The 19,208-nt window shown below is 31.5% G+C and overlaps 1 protein-coding gene across 1 annotated transcript in view; it reads right to left on the reverse strand.

Moving 5' to 3' along the window:
- Positions 1–744: 744 nt before the first annotated feature.
- Positions 745–19,208, reverse strand: part of LOC127698848 (echinoderm microtubule-associated protein-like 6) — a 39,400-nt gene continuing 20,936 nt past the window's right edge. The window contains exons 19-36 of the mRNA XM_052202535.1: positions 18,665–18,757; positions 17,772–17,903; positions 16,795–17,060; positions 16,325–16,526; positions 15,711–15,831; positions 14,957–15,053; positions 14,313–14,442; positions 12,317–12,583; positions 11,312–11,532; positions 10,771–10,928; positions 9,347–9,464; positions 8,368–8,556; positions 7,563–7,732; positions 6,607–6,769; positions 5,746–5,849; positions 4,898–5,051; positions 3,993–4,093; positions 745–2,937 (exon numbers count right to left, since the gene is read on the reverse strand). Coding sequence (XP_052058495.1) covers positions 2,913–2,937; positions 3,993–4,093; positions 4,898–5,051; positions 5,746–5,849; positions 6,607–6,769; positions 7,563–7,732; positions 8,368–8,556; positions 9,347–9,464; positions 10,771–10,928; positions 11,312–11,532; positions 12,317–12,583; positions 14,313–14,442; positions 14,957–15,053; positions 15,711–15,831; positions 16,325–16,526; positions 16,795–17,060; positions 17,772–17,903; positions 18,665–18,757 — 2,711 coding nt within the window. The 3' untranslated portion in view covers positions 745–2,912. The remainder of the gene's footprint in view (positions 2,938–3,992; positions 4,094–4,897; positions 5,052–5,745; positions 5,850–6,606; positions 6,770–7,562; positions 7,733–8,367; positions 8,557–9,346; positions 9,465–10,770; positions 10,929–11,311; positions 11,533–12,316; positions 12,584–14,312; positions 14,443–14,956; positions 15,054–15,710; positions 15,832–16,324; positions 16,527–16,794; positions 17,061–17,771; positions 17,904–18,664; positions 18,758–19,208) is intronic.

Raw genomic sequence — 19,208 nt, forward strand, 5'->3', positions numbered from 1 at the left:
TGGTTCATGTTGCTTAGTCTTTAAATTTCTATATTGTGTATTGTAGACTGTTGTTTGTTTTTTCCTGTTTTTTTTTTGTTGCCATGGCATTGTCCGTTTGTTTATACCTTTGGTATTTTTGCCTCTCTTAAAACAAATGTCTTCTTCGCGATAAAGTGAACTCAGTTGACCTTTGCAGGAGTAAACTCATTTGACCTTTGCAGGAGTAAACAGTTACTAATATTTGTTCAAGACTGACTCTTATCAAGATTTTCTTGATAAGAGGTCTGCTACTTACTAGTAAGTTATTGAACCAAGGTTTTTAATGGTTTATTTGAAGCTATCCTTTTGAAAGTTTTACAAACGTAATCAGGGTTTGGTTGACCTTAATTGAAAATTTATGTCACATATGACTTTAATTATGTTTCAATTGTTATAGCCTTTATTGAGATATCATTGAATATACCTTATCACCAGAATTATACTTGCCTTGAGCAACATAACAGGTGCAACTAATGAGGCAGGAACTGCTTAAAACCATTCTGGAGCATGTGAATTTGTCCATGGTTTATAGAAGGGTTCGTGTTGCTCAATCTTTTCTGTGTAGTGTTTTTTGGCCAATTTTTCTTCTTTTTTTCTTTTGCCATGGTATTGTATGTTTTTTATTAAACCTTATTTACTTTTCCTTTTGACAAATTTAGTGGGTGTTTTTTTCAGTTACTGTTTTGAGTGGCTTTTGTCAACATAATAACAAATCGAAACAACTTGAAAGTTTATATTTTAATATAAACATACTAATAAATAAATGTCTGATAAATAACAAGTAACTATATTTTTACTACAACCTCTTAAGTAGCTACAGCTCTATCAAATTGAAATTTTAATTGGTCACATAACATGTAAGAGAATTAACTTTTAAATTGTCAGCAGAAAGTATAACAAAACAAAAATGTTTTGATTTTGCTGTAAAGGTGTGACCTACTTTCAGCATTCCTCAAGTTGAAGGACATAAAAAAGCACTGTTGTTTTGATTTATGATTTTCCAGTACTTTACATGCTTGTTGCCTACTGTATCCTAACCTCATAGCAGTTTTTTTTAACCTATCAAGGATAATTGTGAACTCCTGGATGTTCAAGACATAAAACATAAATGTCTTAAATAAGAAATGAAATATTTTCAAACATGCAAACACTTACTGCAACTAGAAATTTATCTACATTATTCCTTTTTTTTAATATTTGAAAATTGGTTAAAAAGTCCTATTTGATGTACTTTCTTTATTAAATAATTTTCATTTGATATGTGGTCACATAGAAAAAAAATCTTTTTAAACACATGTGATGTTTTAACATTTGGTCTTCTGAAATGCAAAGTTGCCATTTTCATTTTCATTGTATCGCAATGACAAAGTTAAAATATGATACCAAACTTCAATGTTTCAATGGAATTTAAGTACCGGTATTTAATTAATGTTAGGGAAAAAAAGGAAGCACAAATGGTTCATGAAACAGTAATTGGTTATAAAAAGTACAAATCAGCAAGATTAGGAAAAAAAGACAACATATTTTTTTACCGTAAATATGTTTCAAAGATCTACAAAAGCACATATAAATGTTACAGAATTTGCATGGCACATTCATATAGGTGTGCTGATACACATATGTAATAGGTAAGGCTAAATCCTATATAACTGAGACATTCCCAGACAACTAATATACTATTTTCATCTAGATATTCTTAGTAAACAATTAATGCACAATATAAAAGGATAAATATCAGTACAAAAACTAGGCAAAATAAATTAATTGTTTAGATTCTCACCCACCTACTAAGATATGTGATGTAGAGCTTACTTATATTTTGTTGTTGATATATATTCAATCATTAAAATTGCTAAGAATTTTAAATGTATTTGAAAAATAACACAATGGATGAAAATGAAGGAAAAATGAGATGGAGGAGGAATAAAAATCTAAAAATTTAATTCATTTGGCCTTGTAGAAAAAAATGCAATATAAATGTATATGTTGTAAAAATGTATAGAAATTTATCACAGATACTAGAAGAGATTCCTACAAACATACAACCAGTCAAATTTTACCATGAAATAAATCATGGCTATTTCACATAAAATCTATTTATGTAAATATGACATACATACAACCCGTCAAAACTGCCCATGAAATAAAAACAAATTGTAGCTTATTTCAAAACATAGAATTAGTAGGATATATACAACCAGTCAATATTTCATGTATAGAAGAGTATGTTAATAATACAAAACAAAATCCTTTCTGGACAAATATAGGCTTATATACAATCGAGATAGAAAAAAATTCATGATCAAATCAAAACGTTTTGTCATAGTCAACAAATTTTTACTGTAAATGATATATATGATATGGCGAAATCTCAAGTCTGCTTACAACCTGATCGGTGATGACCTTGTATCTGGTCCCAGCTTGAATTCCTAGATATGACTAACAAATTTGGTATGGTATAATTACTTATGGTGGGATGTTTTTATTATCTATTGATGTAAATGTAAAGCCAGTTGAAATTCAGAAGTTGATTCAGTTTACACATAATTCTTAAACCTAAAAATGTCCATACTTTTAATCAATAAATCCTAGCATTTATCAAAGAAATTGTTAAAGTTTGTTTAAACCTTATTTTGACTTATTGAAGTCTTTTAAGTTCTACCATACTTGAGCATACACAGAAAATGATCCTAACAATGTTTAAAAATAACAAGAACAATAATATGCTGCCATAAAGCTATAATTTCAGTTCTTTTATACAAGTCTGTTTAAAAGGCAGTGAATATTTCATATCCCATCAAAAATGCCATTTCTTCACAACCATATGCATTCTGGAAAATAACATCTGGAGGGCAACTTGTTTTTCAGTTTATCCACACTTTTCCTATTGTCTATACACATTTCCATACAAAAATACTGAAAAAATAAGGTTATCTGTGTTATTAACTATTAATATCATTATAACATTTCAAAAATATAATATAGAAAGATAGAATTTATGACACTCTTTTTGCTAGGACTATTCTAGAAGTTATTTGTGGTCTTTTAGGCACTTGGATATAAATTTCCATTGGTGGTTAAGTCTACCATTAATAAACAAACATGCATTTCAATAAGAAATATTAGTAAATGAATCTAAACTATGATTTCTATTTTTTATTTCACTTGTGTTTTGAAATGCAAGACATTTTTACATTGACTTTATAGTGTAAAGTAAAACTTTTTTTCTTTAAAAGATACCAAGGTCTTTCACATCTATATCTCAGATGGTAAATTGCTCTACATTTAAACACCAATATACACTGAGACATTGAGAGACTGGATTTTTTTTGGGTGTCGGCTAACACGGTAGTGATTTGTAGGAAGACTAGTTTTTGTATGTACTTTAAAATGCAGCATGCTTAGTTGGAATTCAGCAATACCAATAACAATCTCCCACACTAAAGACACCATCACAAACACACACAGATGGGAGCAGCTAAATATAAATAAAAGGAGTCGGGGTAAACATCAATGACCCAGCAACCCAATGACACAAAAGATCATATGATCTTCAACAAAAGAATACTGTAAATTCAGAAATTATTGCGATGTTTTTATTATTGCGAAAAATGCAACAGGGTTATAATCGCAATAATTTAAACTCGCATTTTAAATTTTTTGATATGAATTAAACAGGATTTTTATTTAAATCGCATTTTAGTCTAAAATGACAAAATCGCAATAATAAATGCACGCAATAATTTCTGAATTTACAGTAGTGTCTACACAATAGTCAAGCTCTAAATTGCCTCTCAGTTAGTATAGATTTGAATAAATTTTACATCAAAGACCTGACATCAGAACGAAATTCCATAAGTGAAAAAAACCCCACTAAGATATCACAAAGGACAACCAATGACACAGTTCCTGCCATAAATTTGTGGCAGTGTTAATCTTTCAAATGGGAGTAAAATAATTTGATTTCTCACCAGCAATCATCTCCTCCAGTGCTTATGAGATATTTATCATCTGATGTAAATCTCACATTGGTTACATCAGCAGAATGGCCTCCATACTTCTTACACTCAGCCTGTGAAATAAGGAATAATTTGGATATATATTATTCACAAGTCAAATTAACAATTTACAGATCACATTCACAATTTAAATCTATACCTTAATGTAAGAGGGACTATTCTCACCAAAACTGAACTATGAAAATCTGTTTTGATATAAACTGAAAATTAATACTGTCCAATCATTTTTAAAAAGGACCTTTAGTTTAAAATTTGTTGATTATTCAATCATTTCTTTTGGAGAAAAGTTCAATCCAAATATTAAAACAAAAAAATATCAACATTTGAAATATGACAATCATATGTAGAACTGTAACAAGGTGATCATCTAATAAACATACACATATTATAAGCGTATTTAAGAAAATTTCTCAATGAATGATGCCTGATGCAATATGATGACTTATGGAATAAGAGCAATAAAATTACAAGGACATCTATAAATTTTTTTCTAAGTCTTCAAATAATCTCCATTAAATTAAAAGAATTTCCTTGCTAACATGTGCAATTAAAGGATAAACTATTCATGTGTTAAGCATTTTATTACAAGTGGTTTATTCTATTTCAATTGTATGTAACTACCTGCAACTGTTTAACATTTTCTCTGTATTTCAAAAACATTAGTCAGTTGAAACTCAGGTAAAGCTGAAGCAAGAGGTTTTACTTTTGCAATATTGCTTTCATTACCTAACATTTGTTTATTTAGTAGTAGGTTAAAGTTCTGACTGAACTGGCCAGTTTTAAGATATATATGAGTTTGTGTGTAAAAAGAATTAGTTGCAATTGAAAGTCATGCAAAAGAAATTAATGCTTCTTACATGTTTTTCTCTGCAGGGGAATTCAAACAGTTTGACATATCCAAAGTCATCGCCTGTGGCTAGGGCGTTACCATGGTGAGACAGGTGAGCACAATTAACATCAGCATTTGGAGAATCTTTTGGCCAAATTCCAAGTACCTCTGGACCAACCACACTACAAAACAAATAATATATACAATACATTATGATAAAACTTGTCTTCCGTACAGCAAGAAGAAGGGTCAAGGGAGATAACAGTCTCATAAAATATTGGAAAATTACCACTGTTTAGCTATTTCCCTCTTGATTTAAATAAAGCTTATGCAGAAGTTAAAGTTATTCGTATATAGCAAATACCAAGTCTTATATAACACATTAACTCTAATTTCTTTACATAAAATTCTCAATCGGTTATGGATTATAAAGAATATTCAAGGCTAAACATATTTACATTTACACAAAAGTGTTATCATTTATCAGCAAAAAGTTCAGGTTTTGGCAATTAAACCAGAAAAAGACAAGATAGTAGTGATTCATATTGTCATACAAAATCAGTGATAAGGTATCAATTTGATGACAGAAAAATAGAAGCAATTAAGATTTCATTCCAAATCCATAATCACAAAACATCTTCTGAAAGTGTTACTGCATCTGGAAAATTTGAGATAAAGATACTATTCCTGTTTTATCAAAACTAATTGCTCTTTTTAGAACAAGAGAAAAGATAAAATTATTATTTATTACTTCTGGGTAAATCAGATGTAGTTGTCTCATATCTTCTGGGCTGAAGCCCCTCAGATATGAGAAGACTACATCTTATACATTAATAAAAAGCATATAATTTCTAAAATGAAGTGAAATTTTTGTACCTTGTCCAATCAGCCCATGTGATTTTATCTACAATCTCTGGTTTCTCTACTCTTGATCCACTTGGTACAGCAAACACTCTGTGTGTGTAATCTCCTGAACTAACCTTATGTGTAAAAACATATATGATCAGATGCAGATTGTTTTAATAAATGACATTTTTTGTTAGAATTTATCAATTTATTCAATTCCGTAAATTTTACCCATAAAGGATATGTGTCAATAATTTTTTTTAAATATAAATGAAATTCAGATGAAATTACAATATTTCTTGATTTTTACTTTAATTATACAAATATCAGGCCTCTTCTAGGAAAAGATGAATTTGAGGGTTGGGGGTTTAAATGTCACTCCTTTTAATGACCAACCTCAAATACAATTTTCAAAAGTGTAATATATAGGTTTTGCACCCAGTTCCCCATGTATTGTCATGTAAAGTGATGTCCCACATATCCTCGCATAAGTAATCCTAAGTATTCTAAAACTTGATAAGTCTTTTTAAAAATCTTGGAAAAATCATATTTTCAAAAATATGGCCATAACGTCTGCTTCTCTAAATACGAATTAATCTTGTGTGATTAAGAAGTATACAGTACTTTCTTTCTGAAAGTAACTCAAGAAAAATTTAATAATGAATACTAATAAATAAGATATTCAGCTGGTTGTCTCCCCTGATGAAATTTTCACTGGTTTTCCATAATCTTTAAAGTATGTAAATTGAATACAAGATTGGCACTAAAATCTAGACTGGGTCACCTGTCTTTTCTGTATCTAGGCTTTTACATATAAGGGAGGAAATTTAAAAGCCATCTTTCTCCTCTAGAATTTTAAATCATCATTGGGAGCATGACCTGAAAACTTACCCTGATGTATTTGCTATCTGCTGAGAAATCCATCTGGATAACAAAACTTGGTATTCCTTTACAATAGCCAGCTCTATTAAGTGTTGGTCCTTGGGACAGATCATAGAAATCTACTGTATTTTCCTCTGAACCAACGGCTAAATATTTACCATCAGAACTAAATCTAAAAATATGTATAAATAAAGAATAACATAAATTTGCATTCTACCGTAATATGCTATCCCTCGTGATAAAATATTAAACATAAAGACATGAATTATTTCTTACCGTCTTTTGGTGTATATAGTACAGGGGCTTTTACTCTGAAAATAATTTCTGAAAAGGGGGACTCGTATCATGTATGGCTACACTGTTCTTGAGATTTTTTAAAATTATTTTTAACTAACTATTATCATGATGAACATTAAACAGTTGATTCTAACCATTTCAAGTGCTGTTATCTAAGTTAGAAGTACTTTCCTTGTGTTTTATATTATTAAATTACTATTTTCATGATGAGCATTAAACAGTTGATTCTAACCTCAACTTTGAAAAAGGAAAGTCCATTCTGTGTACTTTCAAATATAAATGGACCAGTTCCTTTTTTGATTGTTGTTCTAAATTAATTCAAAAGATTTTCTAGACTCATGCCAATGTATTCCATAAAACGATTGTCTATCATTGACCTCTTAATGTCTTTTGTGAAGTTTTTCTGTTGTTGGGTTGCTCATCAGGAGATAACTATTGTATTTTAAGCTCCGACGGCATCAATTGGTGATTTGATGGTTGCAAATTAAGTTTACTGGCAATGCGTTAGCATTGCCAGTAAACGGGTATTATTGTCAGAATTTTTTCCAGTTTTTCTTTTTAAAATTACACCAACAGAACTGAAGTAAATGTACAATGTAGTAATATTTTATTTTTATGATATCACATTATGTTCAGTGAACAACTTTGCAAGATTATATCATACATACTTGACGTCACTAATGGCACCAGATCTATCTCTCCTCTTTCCCCACATCTTCATTCCATTGACTGTTAACACCATCACTTCACCATTCTTCAAACCTACAGCTACTAATTCTCCATCTCGACTAAACGATGCTGACTTAGCTGCTCCTACTTCTAACCTACCTACCATGGCCTAAATGGAAAAAATAAAACATACATCTGTCTGAATTTAAGCACAAATGCCACTTATAAAAGATAACCATCTGCAAATAAGAAAAAGGATGCAGCTAACATCAGATAAATTGTTTGAATTTAAGGAGACATGCCATCGATGAACTAATAGTAATGATAATTATAATCAATTTTTTTTCTATAGATATTGTCAGTGAGCTCATAAAATTATACCTCTTGCTCTGTTTCCCTTTCAAGATGGGATGTTCAATTATCTCCCTTTAAAGATAACTGACTCTATTTATTTCCCTTCATGCACATCTCCATATGGTGTAGTACCTTTGTGTAAAGTTTCATTGAAATATGACGAATGGTTAAAGAGAAGTTGCACTTACAAGATGCATGGACAAGACAGACCCCAATGACCATGACCTATAGTTGTTTACACCCCCTTCTTTAGGTTACTTGTGTCACTGGCTATCATTACTTGTCTACTTATTCTTATATGGTGGGTGATTCCAATATACCCATTAAAATCATTTGCAGGGGAAGAGGTTTAACAATGAAAATTCTTCAATTTTTTACAGAACTTCCTGCATCAGCACCACATGATTACACAATCCATAGGGTAACAATTAAATACTATAAAATACTAACCTTGTTTGTAAGATCCCACAGTCTAACTGTTCCATCAAAACTGGCTGTAATAAATCTAGGAATAGAAGGATGACTATCCAGACCCCACAACTCTCCTTCAGCATGAGCAGATAATAAAGTCTGAATGTTGCCATCTTTTTCTCCGATCTCTATCACAGAATTCATCTTTGTTCCTACTAATATTTTACCCTAAAACAAAACATTTCATTTCAAAATATACTGACTGTTAATGACATCTTTAATCTAAATCCATTGGATGTTGGATGTGTACTGATTGATATTTAAGTCTTAGATACATGATTATTTTATTAGGTGTTATTGGCTTTGAACTAGCTGTCAGTAACTGCCAGTACTCTCAGATCTGTAATTAGTGTCTTTTTTGTTGTGGTGATGTATAAATACCCTGCCATGTTCGGTCTGTGTTTTTGTTACTTGTTTTCTGCTTTGTATTGATCTGATGAGTTAACTTCTTAATCACACAAGATTAATATGTAACAATAATCTATTTATGGTGATGATTAAAAGTAAAGTTATTTTTCAAAAATGTAAAATTAAAACATTTGTTGTTAAACTTTTTTAAAAGCATCAATGCTTATTTGCCATTTAAAAACATTGTTTGTACCAAAAAGTTGGAAAGCTCAAAATTTTTGTTACTTATTTCATTTACTGTTTTTTCTCTCTAATCTTTCAAAAAAGTATAAATATATCCTGGAACATATCAAAACTTGCAGTTTGGATTTTTATGAAAGGTAGATATATCATGTAGACTATAATGCAAAATAAGGGAAAGTTTTCTTTTCTACCTCACCTAGTGATCTCCCTTGTAAGAACTGTACGTTTGTTTAAAATTTTCTTGTAAAATTTTGATGGACAATTTACAATTTTTTAATTACTTTTTTTATATGGTTAAGATAACAAAGACATGAATGATTTTAAACAAATAAATCTTGAAAAAAGAAACCGTGATAAGAGTAATTACCTTTGTCCTACACACAGATTTAACAACATCTGTTTTTGTCCCTGCCTCATGTAATGGGAAGGCCCTTCTTCTCTTCATTTCCTGGTCCCAGAGTTTAACTGGACCATTGTCTTTAGATCTATAAACATAAATAATAAATTCTAACAGTTGAAAGTGCTAATCCATCTCAGAAATGTTTTTTTTTTTTTTTAGAAAACTCTTTGACCTTGAAGCATTAAGTGTATCAGAATATCTAGGTTGTTGTTGACAGGTAAAACAAGTAAAACTGCGAGCTACTGCTCACTGATATTACCCCCGCCGCAACTGGATAATTTTATTAGTGTAAAAATATGTAAGTGTTCGGATAACAGGAAATTGTTGAGTGATGAATCTGAAAACGCATCACAAGGTATAGCTGATTTATATAGACCCTGAAACCAAATTTCAGAAATCCTTATGATGTAGTTCCTGAGAAAGCTGTGACGAAAAATATTCATGGGACGGATGGACTGACGGATGGACAAATGGAAGGAAGGACGGACGGACGGACAGACAGACAGAGGTAAAACAGTATACCCCCACTTTTTTAAAGCGGGGGTATAATTAAGGCCTGACTTTCTCTTTACACAGGTTTGTGCCATTTATGAAATTTCATGTACTTCAGAAAAGGGTACGGCATTACTTTTTACAAGGCCAACAATTATCATTCTTCAACATTTTGTTTTTGTCATTTTGAGCTTTAATGATATACATTTATCTATTTTTTTATTGGGAAAAAAGTCTAGAAATATTAAGAACTAGTCCTTGGTAAATTGTGTTGATGGTCAAATATTGATGTGCCTAGAATTATGTAAATCAATGCAAGACATCAAAAAGCAACAATTATAGAAATATGTCATTATTATCAGTAGCAATAAGACCACCCCTAACCCAACACACAAATCAGATGGCACATGACAGCCATTTGTAATATTATTTTGATGTCATATTGTATTATCTGAAATAATGTGTGTCCAATTTTCACTAAAGACATTTTACACTGAAATTTTACCCTACATGAATATCAAATTTCTGAAAGGCAAAAAATTAACACAGCAAAAATTAAACTGGTTCTTTTAAAACTTTGTACAAACTGTGAATAAAACCTGACATGAACATAACCTAATATACCATATTATCGCTATTTTACAAAATTTTCCTTTGATCTTACTGACTGATAATTTCCTTTCTCAGCACAGTAGAGTGATGTGAAAAATTACCGCTAGAAACTAAGGGAGCGCATGTGCCATTGTCAATGAAATTAACAACGTTGTCATAGGTAAAATAACGATAAACAGATTATCATTGGTCATCTCAACTTGATTGCTTTTCTCACTTTCGCCGTAGCCGTCAAGCTAGAAAATCAATCCTGTTGAGATGACCAACGATAATCTATAAATACTTACGGAGGATCCTTTCCACCAGTAACAATAAAACCATCCCTGAGTGTAGTAAACATGGAGAACACAGGACCAGTGTGAGCCTTTGGTACAATTCTAACTAATGTTGTTTCCTGCCATACATAGACATCTCCGCTCATTGCGCCAGTGTAGGTTAAGTTGTTCTGAAAACAAAAATTAACTTATTTCATAAATTATCAAATAAAGACCAAAACCTGTGTAAACAACAAAAAAGAAATATCTTGTATTCAAACTTTGGCAAACCTAGAAATAGCTTGTATGCAAACTTCAGCAAACCTAGAAATAGCTTGTATGCCAACTTTGGCAAACCTAGAAATAACTTGTTTGCCAACTTTGTAAAACCTAGAAATCAAGTACCTCTGAACCTACAATTTATTCTCAATCCACAAAATTGGTATCTTTGAAAATGAAATGAAACCACAGTAAGTTTTCTATAGTTATCCAACTTGTGTAAATTGATCTTCTTTTCCATTCCAAAGGTGTTCAGTTTTAAAACGTTGAAGAGATACATCTGAAAACAACTCACCGCACCAAAAGCAACACATAACATAGTCTGCATCTTTTTAGATTCGACTCCTGTTCCAGCACTAGTTAAGATCCCTTTCTTCCCTGTCAATTCACTACCGGTAACAGTCCAAAATTTAACATGTTTCACACCAACAGATACAAATTGACTATCAGAATCTGGACGGAACTCAGCACTAAATATTCTCTGTGTGTGGCCTGGAGCACTGGCAACTTTAGAACCTGAATAAAAAATTGGTTTCTTCTATAAAATTTCATAAATTTAAAAAATAACATATGACTTAGACATTTCTTTTTTTTTATATTTCAACAGCTTTCTCAAGTTATTGAAACACTTCCACAGAGTCATCTCCTCTTAATCAAGGTATCTAAACTTTTGTCAGTTCTATTGTTCCATTGTATAAATACAATAGCTATTGTTCTCTGTGTAGTTTATTCACTGGGATCTTTTAATTTCTTCTCAGAGAAATCAAATACATTCCAAAAAGAAATAATACGTTAGAACTTGAAGAATATCTATCAATTTGAAATCAAATGAAATTCAGCGAAAATACATGAACGATTTTGGCGCTTAAACGGCTAAACGTGACGTCATACAAATGACAACGTTCAAACTGAAGGTTATTTCGTTACTTCTATGATTCAATTTTGGATTAAATCTCATCAAAACGGCATTTTTGGGGTAGGTGTTGTTTTTTACGATTATATTGTAGTAATCAAACATTTGTTAATCCAAACACTTCAATATGGGGACTCACTCCTTAGTTACAACATGTCAACCATGGTATTGGGCTAAATTTTAGCCAATGAAAAAAATGGTTACATAATAATTGCATTAGAATATCTGTCTTGTATCTCTTTTAATAAGGTGAATGTTTTGGAAAGCTTTATTATTATCACTGATATCTAAAACAAACAAGTTGATCTTCAGTCTTTGTATTTGAAGGAAAACAGAAAAACAAGATGTCAGAAACTATAAACAGGTTTTTTTTGTAGCAATACTAACCTTCTTGCCACCTCCAAACAGCAATAATATTATCTAATCCAACAGACAACAAAAATTTCCCTGAGCAGGAGAAATCTAGGGAACACACTCCACGACTGTGACATCCTCGTAGAATAGATTTGGTTTCCTTGGTAACAGCATCCCAGACATGGATTGATGGTGGTTCACCTATCTGGCCTGTAGCTATTATATTGCGTAGTTTTGGATATTGGTTAACAGTTAAACATAAAATATCATCTGTGTGTTTTAGGTAAAAACTTTGTTGTCCTGAAAAATAAAACTTTAATGTTTATCCTATTATTCTTTAAATTTTTATTTTTTTTATATTAGAATTCACAAGTTTTTAAAATTCATAGGCAAAGTATCAATTATGCTTATTCTGTCACATGTACCCAGGAATTATTATACTATTTACGGTTACACATTATTATACTGTACACCTGAAATATTTGTGGCTCATCTTTACAGCTCATTTACATAAATATTGAGATGATGAATATAGTAAAAAAAAACAAATTTCCTTGCTCTGAGTTAAGTCAGCTGCAAAAGCTTTAAAGTTTAAACATAACTAGAGGCTCTAAAGAGCCTGCGTCGCTCACCTTGGTCTATGTGCATATTAAACAAAGGACACAGATGGATTCATGATAAAATTGTGTTTTGGTGATGGTGATGTGTTTGTAGATCTTACTTAACTGAACATTCTTGCTGCTTACAATTATCTCTATCTATAATGAACTTGGCCCAGTAGTTACAGTGGAAAATATTTTGTAAAAATTTACAAAAATTTACAAAATTTATGAAATTGTAAAAAATTTACTATAAAGGGCAATAACTCCTTAAGGGGTCAATTGACAATTTTGGTCATGTTGACTTATTTGTAGATCTTACTTTGCTGTACATTATTGCTGTTTACAGTTTATCTCTATCTATAATAATATTCAAGATAATAACCAAAAGCTGCAAACTTTTCTTAAAATTACCAATTCAGGGTCAGCAACCCAACAACGTGTTGCCTGATTGGTCTGAAATTTTCAGGGCAGATAGATCTTGACCTAATGAACAACTTAATCCTCGTCAGATTTGCTCTAAATGCTTTGGTTTCAGAGATATGAGCCAAAAACTGCATTTTACCCTATGTACTATTTTTTAGCCATGTCGGCCATCTTGGTTCGCGGGCCGGGTCATCGGACACATTTTTTAAACTAGATACCCTAATGATGATTGTGGACAAGTTTGGTCAAATTTGTCTTAGTAGTTTCAGAGGAGAATATTTTTGTAAAAGATTACAAAAATTTACGAAAAATTGTTAAAAATTGACTATAAAGGGCAATAACTCCTTAAGGGGTCAACTGATCATTTTGGTCAAGTTGACTTATTTGTAGATCTTACTTTGCTGAACATTATTGCTGTTTACAGTTTATCTCTATCTATAATAATATTCAAGATAATAACCAAAAACAGCAAAATTTCCTTAAAATTACCAATTCAGGGGCAGCAACCCAACAACGGGGTGTCCGATTCATCTGAAAATTTCAGGGCAGATAGATCTTGACCTTATAAACAATTTTACCCCCATGTCAGATTTGCTCTAAATGCTTTGGTTTCAGAGATATAAGCCAAAATCTACATTTTACCCCTATGTTCTATTTTTAGCCATGGCGGCCATCTTGGTTGGTTGGCGGGGTCACCGGACACATTTTTTAAACTAGATACCCTAATGATGATTGTGGACAAGTTTGGTTTAATTTGGCCAGGTAGTTTCAGAGGAGAAGATTTTTGTAAAAGTTAACGACGACGGACGACGGACGCCAAGTGATGAGAAAAGCTCACTTGGCCCTTTGGGCCAGGTGAGCTAAAAATCAAACATGTGTAATTCATTTTCCACATAAAATTTGATGGGGCTTTTTTAATTTGTTTTATCAAAGTTCAATTCTATACCATCAATCTAATTTAAGGTTTTTTTTACAGAGTATTTCCCTCTTCTTATCATGCTTACCTGAAGACAAATTCTGTACAATTCCTGCACCAGCAGCATGGAAGACAATATCTGTACCATCATTGACATAGTAAAGATTATTACGAGAATCAAAACCACGGTAACCATAGACAAAATCTAATTTCAAATCCTAAAATAGAAAGAATGGAAAATTGGAAAATATAAATTACTCAACCTTTATAATAAGGAATTCTGCATAAGGATTGCACTGAACTATTACACCACTCCTAAAAATAATTAATAAATTGAAAATATCAATTCAAAACAATATTTTTTGTGTATCTTATTTCAGTCAAACCTTCATTAGTTTCAAGAAATTTTATTTGACAAATTGGGAGTAACATGACAGGTGTCAAACATAAAGCAGGATCTGCTATCCCTTCAGGAGCACCTTAGATGTCGTATTTTGTTTTTGCCATGGTATTGTCAGCTTCTCTTTGATTTGTGAGTTTTAAATGTCCCTTTGGTATCTACACACATTTAAAAAAAAAAAAGGTAATCTTAGCATTTTTTATGCATTTTTCTTCTGAACATTATCTTTAGCACTCAATCTCCCAAGATGAGAATTGAAGGTGCCATTCAAACTGAATATCAAGTATATTTAAAAGGAACAACCATAGATAGAAAAATCAAATAGAACTTACAGTAACTTGTGTCATTTTCTTTCTCTTTGATCCAGATGATGGCGGTTCTGCTCTTTTCACTTTAGGAGGTTCTGGAGCATTTCTACTGACACTTGGTCTACAATATAAAATAAAGTTTTGTTACTAAGTATTTCAATTTAATCTTATGAAATAATAACAATTTTACAAGTATCATGAAATCCTTTTTTTATGTTTGGCTCAGACATTTTATATCCAACACATATATACATTTGATCTTTTTAATTCATATCCTGAGAAACATTAAAACAGAAGTCAACTAAGGCATTGTTAAGCAGAGTAACCTCTCAATTTTAAAACATCATATACAATGTTTCCAATACTGCTTCATTTTGTAATTTAACAATCAACATCTGATCCCATTACAATGATCAGGCATAGTACCAAGGCTGAAGAAAGTTTATTGCAAAGTGTAAGCTCTTACCGGTATATGCTTAAAAACTTTTTTCTACTGTGTAAGAAATTTTTTCAATCTCAAAATATCTAGGGACTGTTTAACTGACAGGGAGGCATGAGCTTTTGTTACATGCTGGGATTTTGAAATCACCGATATAATAAATAAAGATCTGTTCCCTTGCTCTGGGTTTTTGTCAGTTGCATGTGGGGATTTTGATGTCATCAACCAATATGCCATATCCCTTTTTTGGGCATTTCAAATAGCATTTTATGCATGAATAGACAAAGAAACGAATGTGCAAGTCTGCAACTTGTTGCCAAAAATGTATCTTAAACTTACTTAGCAACTTGAACTGTTTCTTGTAGATGTGGTTTAACACCGTCTCTTTCTTTATTTGTGTTGGCATATATCTTTTTACCATAGTCCATATTCTTTTCTCTCTCTACATCGCTATCATATCCTGGGTTGAGATACAAGAAGAAAGATATTAGCATGTTTATATTGAAGAATATTATTGGTAAATAAAAAAGTCAATTTTTTTTCCTTCAGTGTGTTATTTGCACAAAATCATCATCAAGACCAGGGTGTTATTTTTAATTTTTCATCTTCCAGGCCAGGGTGTTATTTTCACATTTTCATCATCCAGGCTATGGTGTTATTTTCACATTTTTATCATCCAGGTTAGGGTGTTATTTTCACATTCTCATTATCCAAGCCAGGATGTTATTTTCACATTTTCCTCATTCAGGCCAGGATGTTATTTTCACATTTTCATCACCCAGGCCAGGGTATTATTTTCACTTTTCATCATTCAGGCCCAGGTGTTATTTTTACATTTTCATCATACATACCAGAGTGTTATTTTTACATTTTCATCATCCAGGCCAGGTTGTTATTTTCACAAGCATACCTGAAATTTGTATCATATCTTTATATTCTTAATGATAGTTTACCTCCTTCCTCTTCAGAATCTGTATCAGAGTCATCACTTTCTCCATGTACAAAATGTTTATCTTCTGGAGAGGAACAATTCCACACCATCACTGCAGTATCGGCACCTCCTGTTGATATCAACTTCCTGTCACTAGCCGTCCATCTTACATTAGTCACATGGGCACTGTGTCCAACATATTTTTTGTGTTTGGCAAATTTTCCCTAAATATAAGAAACATATCATAATTTAAAAAGTTTTGGAGAACACAATAATGGAAGAATTTTGACACTAATCAATTTTAAAATACATAAACTTTTGTTTGAGTGCAAAGTTTTTAATGTACTTTATGTTAATCATTAAATGTCTGTAACAAATGCTTTTTGGTTTAATCCTCTTGTTTTGAACTTTACTATTGAAATGACTCTATAAACAAAAAAGTTTTGGATAGCTTATATTTGTAAAATGAAATTATTTTTATATGATACATGCCTTTACTGGATAAACAAATAATTTTACAAATCCAAAGTCATCAGCTGTAGCTAAAAGTTGTCTGTCCTTTGTGAGACAGGTGGCATTAACGTCTGTAATATCACTTTTTGGAGGCCATACACCTTCACATGTGTCACCAAGGACAGAGGTCCATGAACACCAATCAAATTTCTCTATTTCTTGTTTCCTTAATGTGATACGACTGCCTCTTGGTGCCTCATAGAATAATTGTTCTTTGGCTCCTGAATTTACCATCAATACCTTTCCTGAAATTAACAAAATCATGCTCTCAAATATCTTACATAAAAGTTGTCTCCAACATAGAAGAGTCCTTTGATTGTTGCTTACTTAATGTCACATACCTTCGATCGAGTCAATTTAGTGAAAAGGTAACATTCTGAGTTCCCTTTCACTGATTACTGTAAATTCAAAAATTATTGTGTTGTTTTTATTATTGCCAATTATGCAACTGGGTGAGTCTATCAATAACAAAAACTCGCATTCTGATATCGGATACATTATCTTAAAATTTTCCAGAAATCACAACAATAATTAATCTTGCATTTTTGTCCTTACTTCATAAATTGCAATAATACATGCATGTAATAATTTCTGAATTTTCAGTATTTTAGATAATTTTACTTTTAAAAGAGGTGTGTCGCTTGCCGTCTCCAAATAAATTTTAAACAATCCAAATGCCATTAATACAAATACAGGAAAATTCAATCTCAAATAGGGCAACTAATTCAGATTGTACCTGCAATTATGACTTTTTCCTCTAATTTCCTTCACTGAAAGCTAACTGTTTACAAAAGTCTCACGACAAGTCTACAAATATTCTCTTGACCAGATGTTTCTGTTTCATTTGCATTGTGAACAGTTTCTAAACATTGAGTATTCTGAACAGCTAATTCACTTCCTTGTTAATATGTTTAACAGTAAGCATGAAGATTTTATGGCTTGAATACATTGCTTACCATTTTTATCCCAATCAACATGAGTGATATAACTAGATGCTCCTTTACATGTGCCTACTCTTTTCTGAGCTATGACATTGTATATATCTACAAAGTTGTCATGTGATGCTACTGCAAGGTATTTACCAGCATCTGAAAAAGATTTTTATGAAAAATATGAATCAAAAGAAACAAGTGAAACTGCGAGCTACTGCTCACTGATGATACCCCAGCCCAAATATTTCGGTAAACAGGAAGTTTTTGAGTGATGAATCTGAAAACGCATCACACAGTATAGCTGACTTATATAAACCCTGAAACCAAATTTCAGAAATCCTTGTATTGTAGTTCCTGAGAAAGATGCGACGAAAAATATTCATGGGACGGAAGGACGGCCTGACGGATGGATGGACTGACGGATGGAACGACAGAGGTAAAACAGTATACCCCCACTTTTCAAAAGCGGGGGTATAAATATTCTCTTTTGCTCTTAAATGAAATTTTCACACTGTATTCAATTTCCAAAGGATATAGATTTTAACTTATCAAAATTGGAAAACTGCAATCTTGTTCAATTTAAATATTCTTGTATTTGTAATTTATTTGTATTTTTGCAAAAAATAAGTATATGATATATATACACATATGTGAATAAATCTAATTCTTATATGCGTACTGCTAATAATTAACTACTTAATACATCGATTATTTAATACAACATTAAAATGAGTGCATACATTAGTTTTGATTGCAGAAATATGTATATAAGTACATACAAAAAGTACAAATATACAGATACAAAATTTTATGCAAATAATGTAAGTGGAGTAATAAATTGTATTTATCATCAAGTTCTCCCATATCTCTGATAATCATCATTTGGATGGGTATCTAATAAAAGTTAGAACTGGTACCTGGTGACCATTTGATGTCTGAGATTTCCTCCTTCCTGTGATGGAATGATGTAACATCTTCTAATGTATCAGTCTTCATCACAACAAAACTACCTGAAACATTTCAAATACATTTATAATTTACAGAGTTTTTACTTTTATTTGTAAACATCCTCAAGTAGAAACCTTAAAAATCTCATTAATTTATAACTTCCAGCACTTCAAACTTCATTTCAGCAAAAGTTCATACTTCTAAATTATTCATTGTAGTAAATAAACTATTTCCAAGACGTATTGGCCACTGCCATTCATCAGTTTCTCTGTTATTTCTCTTAACTACATGGTAGATCAATCAATTTTCTCAATGCCTTTAGAAGTTAATATTACCAACGAATTTGTGAAAATAACTGATCGACCATGTAGTTTAGAGAAATAACAGAGAAACAGCCAAAGGCCAGTGCAAACAGGTTATGTTCTAGAAATCAGTCTGAATAGATATGGGAAGAAACTGCAGACAACAAATTTAAACAATGTGTGGTGTACCAAAATTTATCAAACTGGTCAG

This window comes from Mytilus californianus, unplaced genomic scaffold (assembly GCF_021869535.1).
Source record: "Mytilus californianus isolate M0D057914Y unplaced genomic scaffold, xbMytCali1.0.p SCAF_4, whole genome shotgun sequence".
NCBI lineage: Eukaryota > Metazoa > Mollusca > Bivalvia > Mytilida > Mytilidae > Mytilus > Mytilus californianus.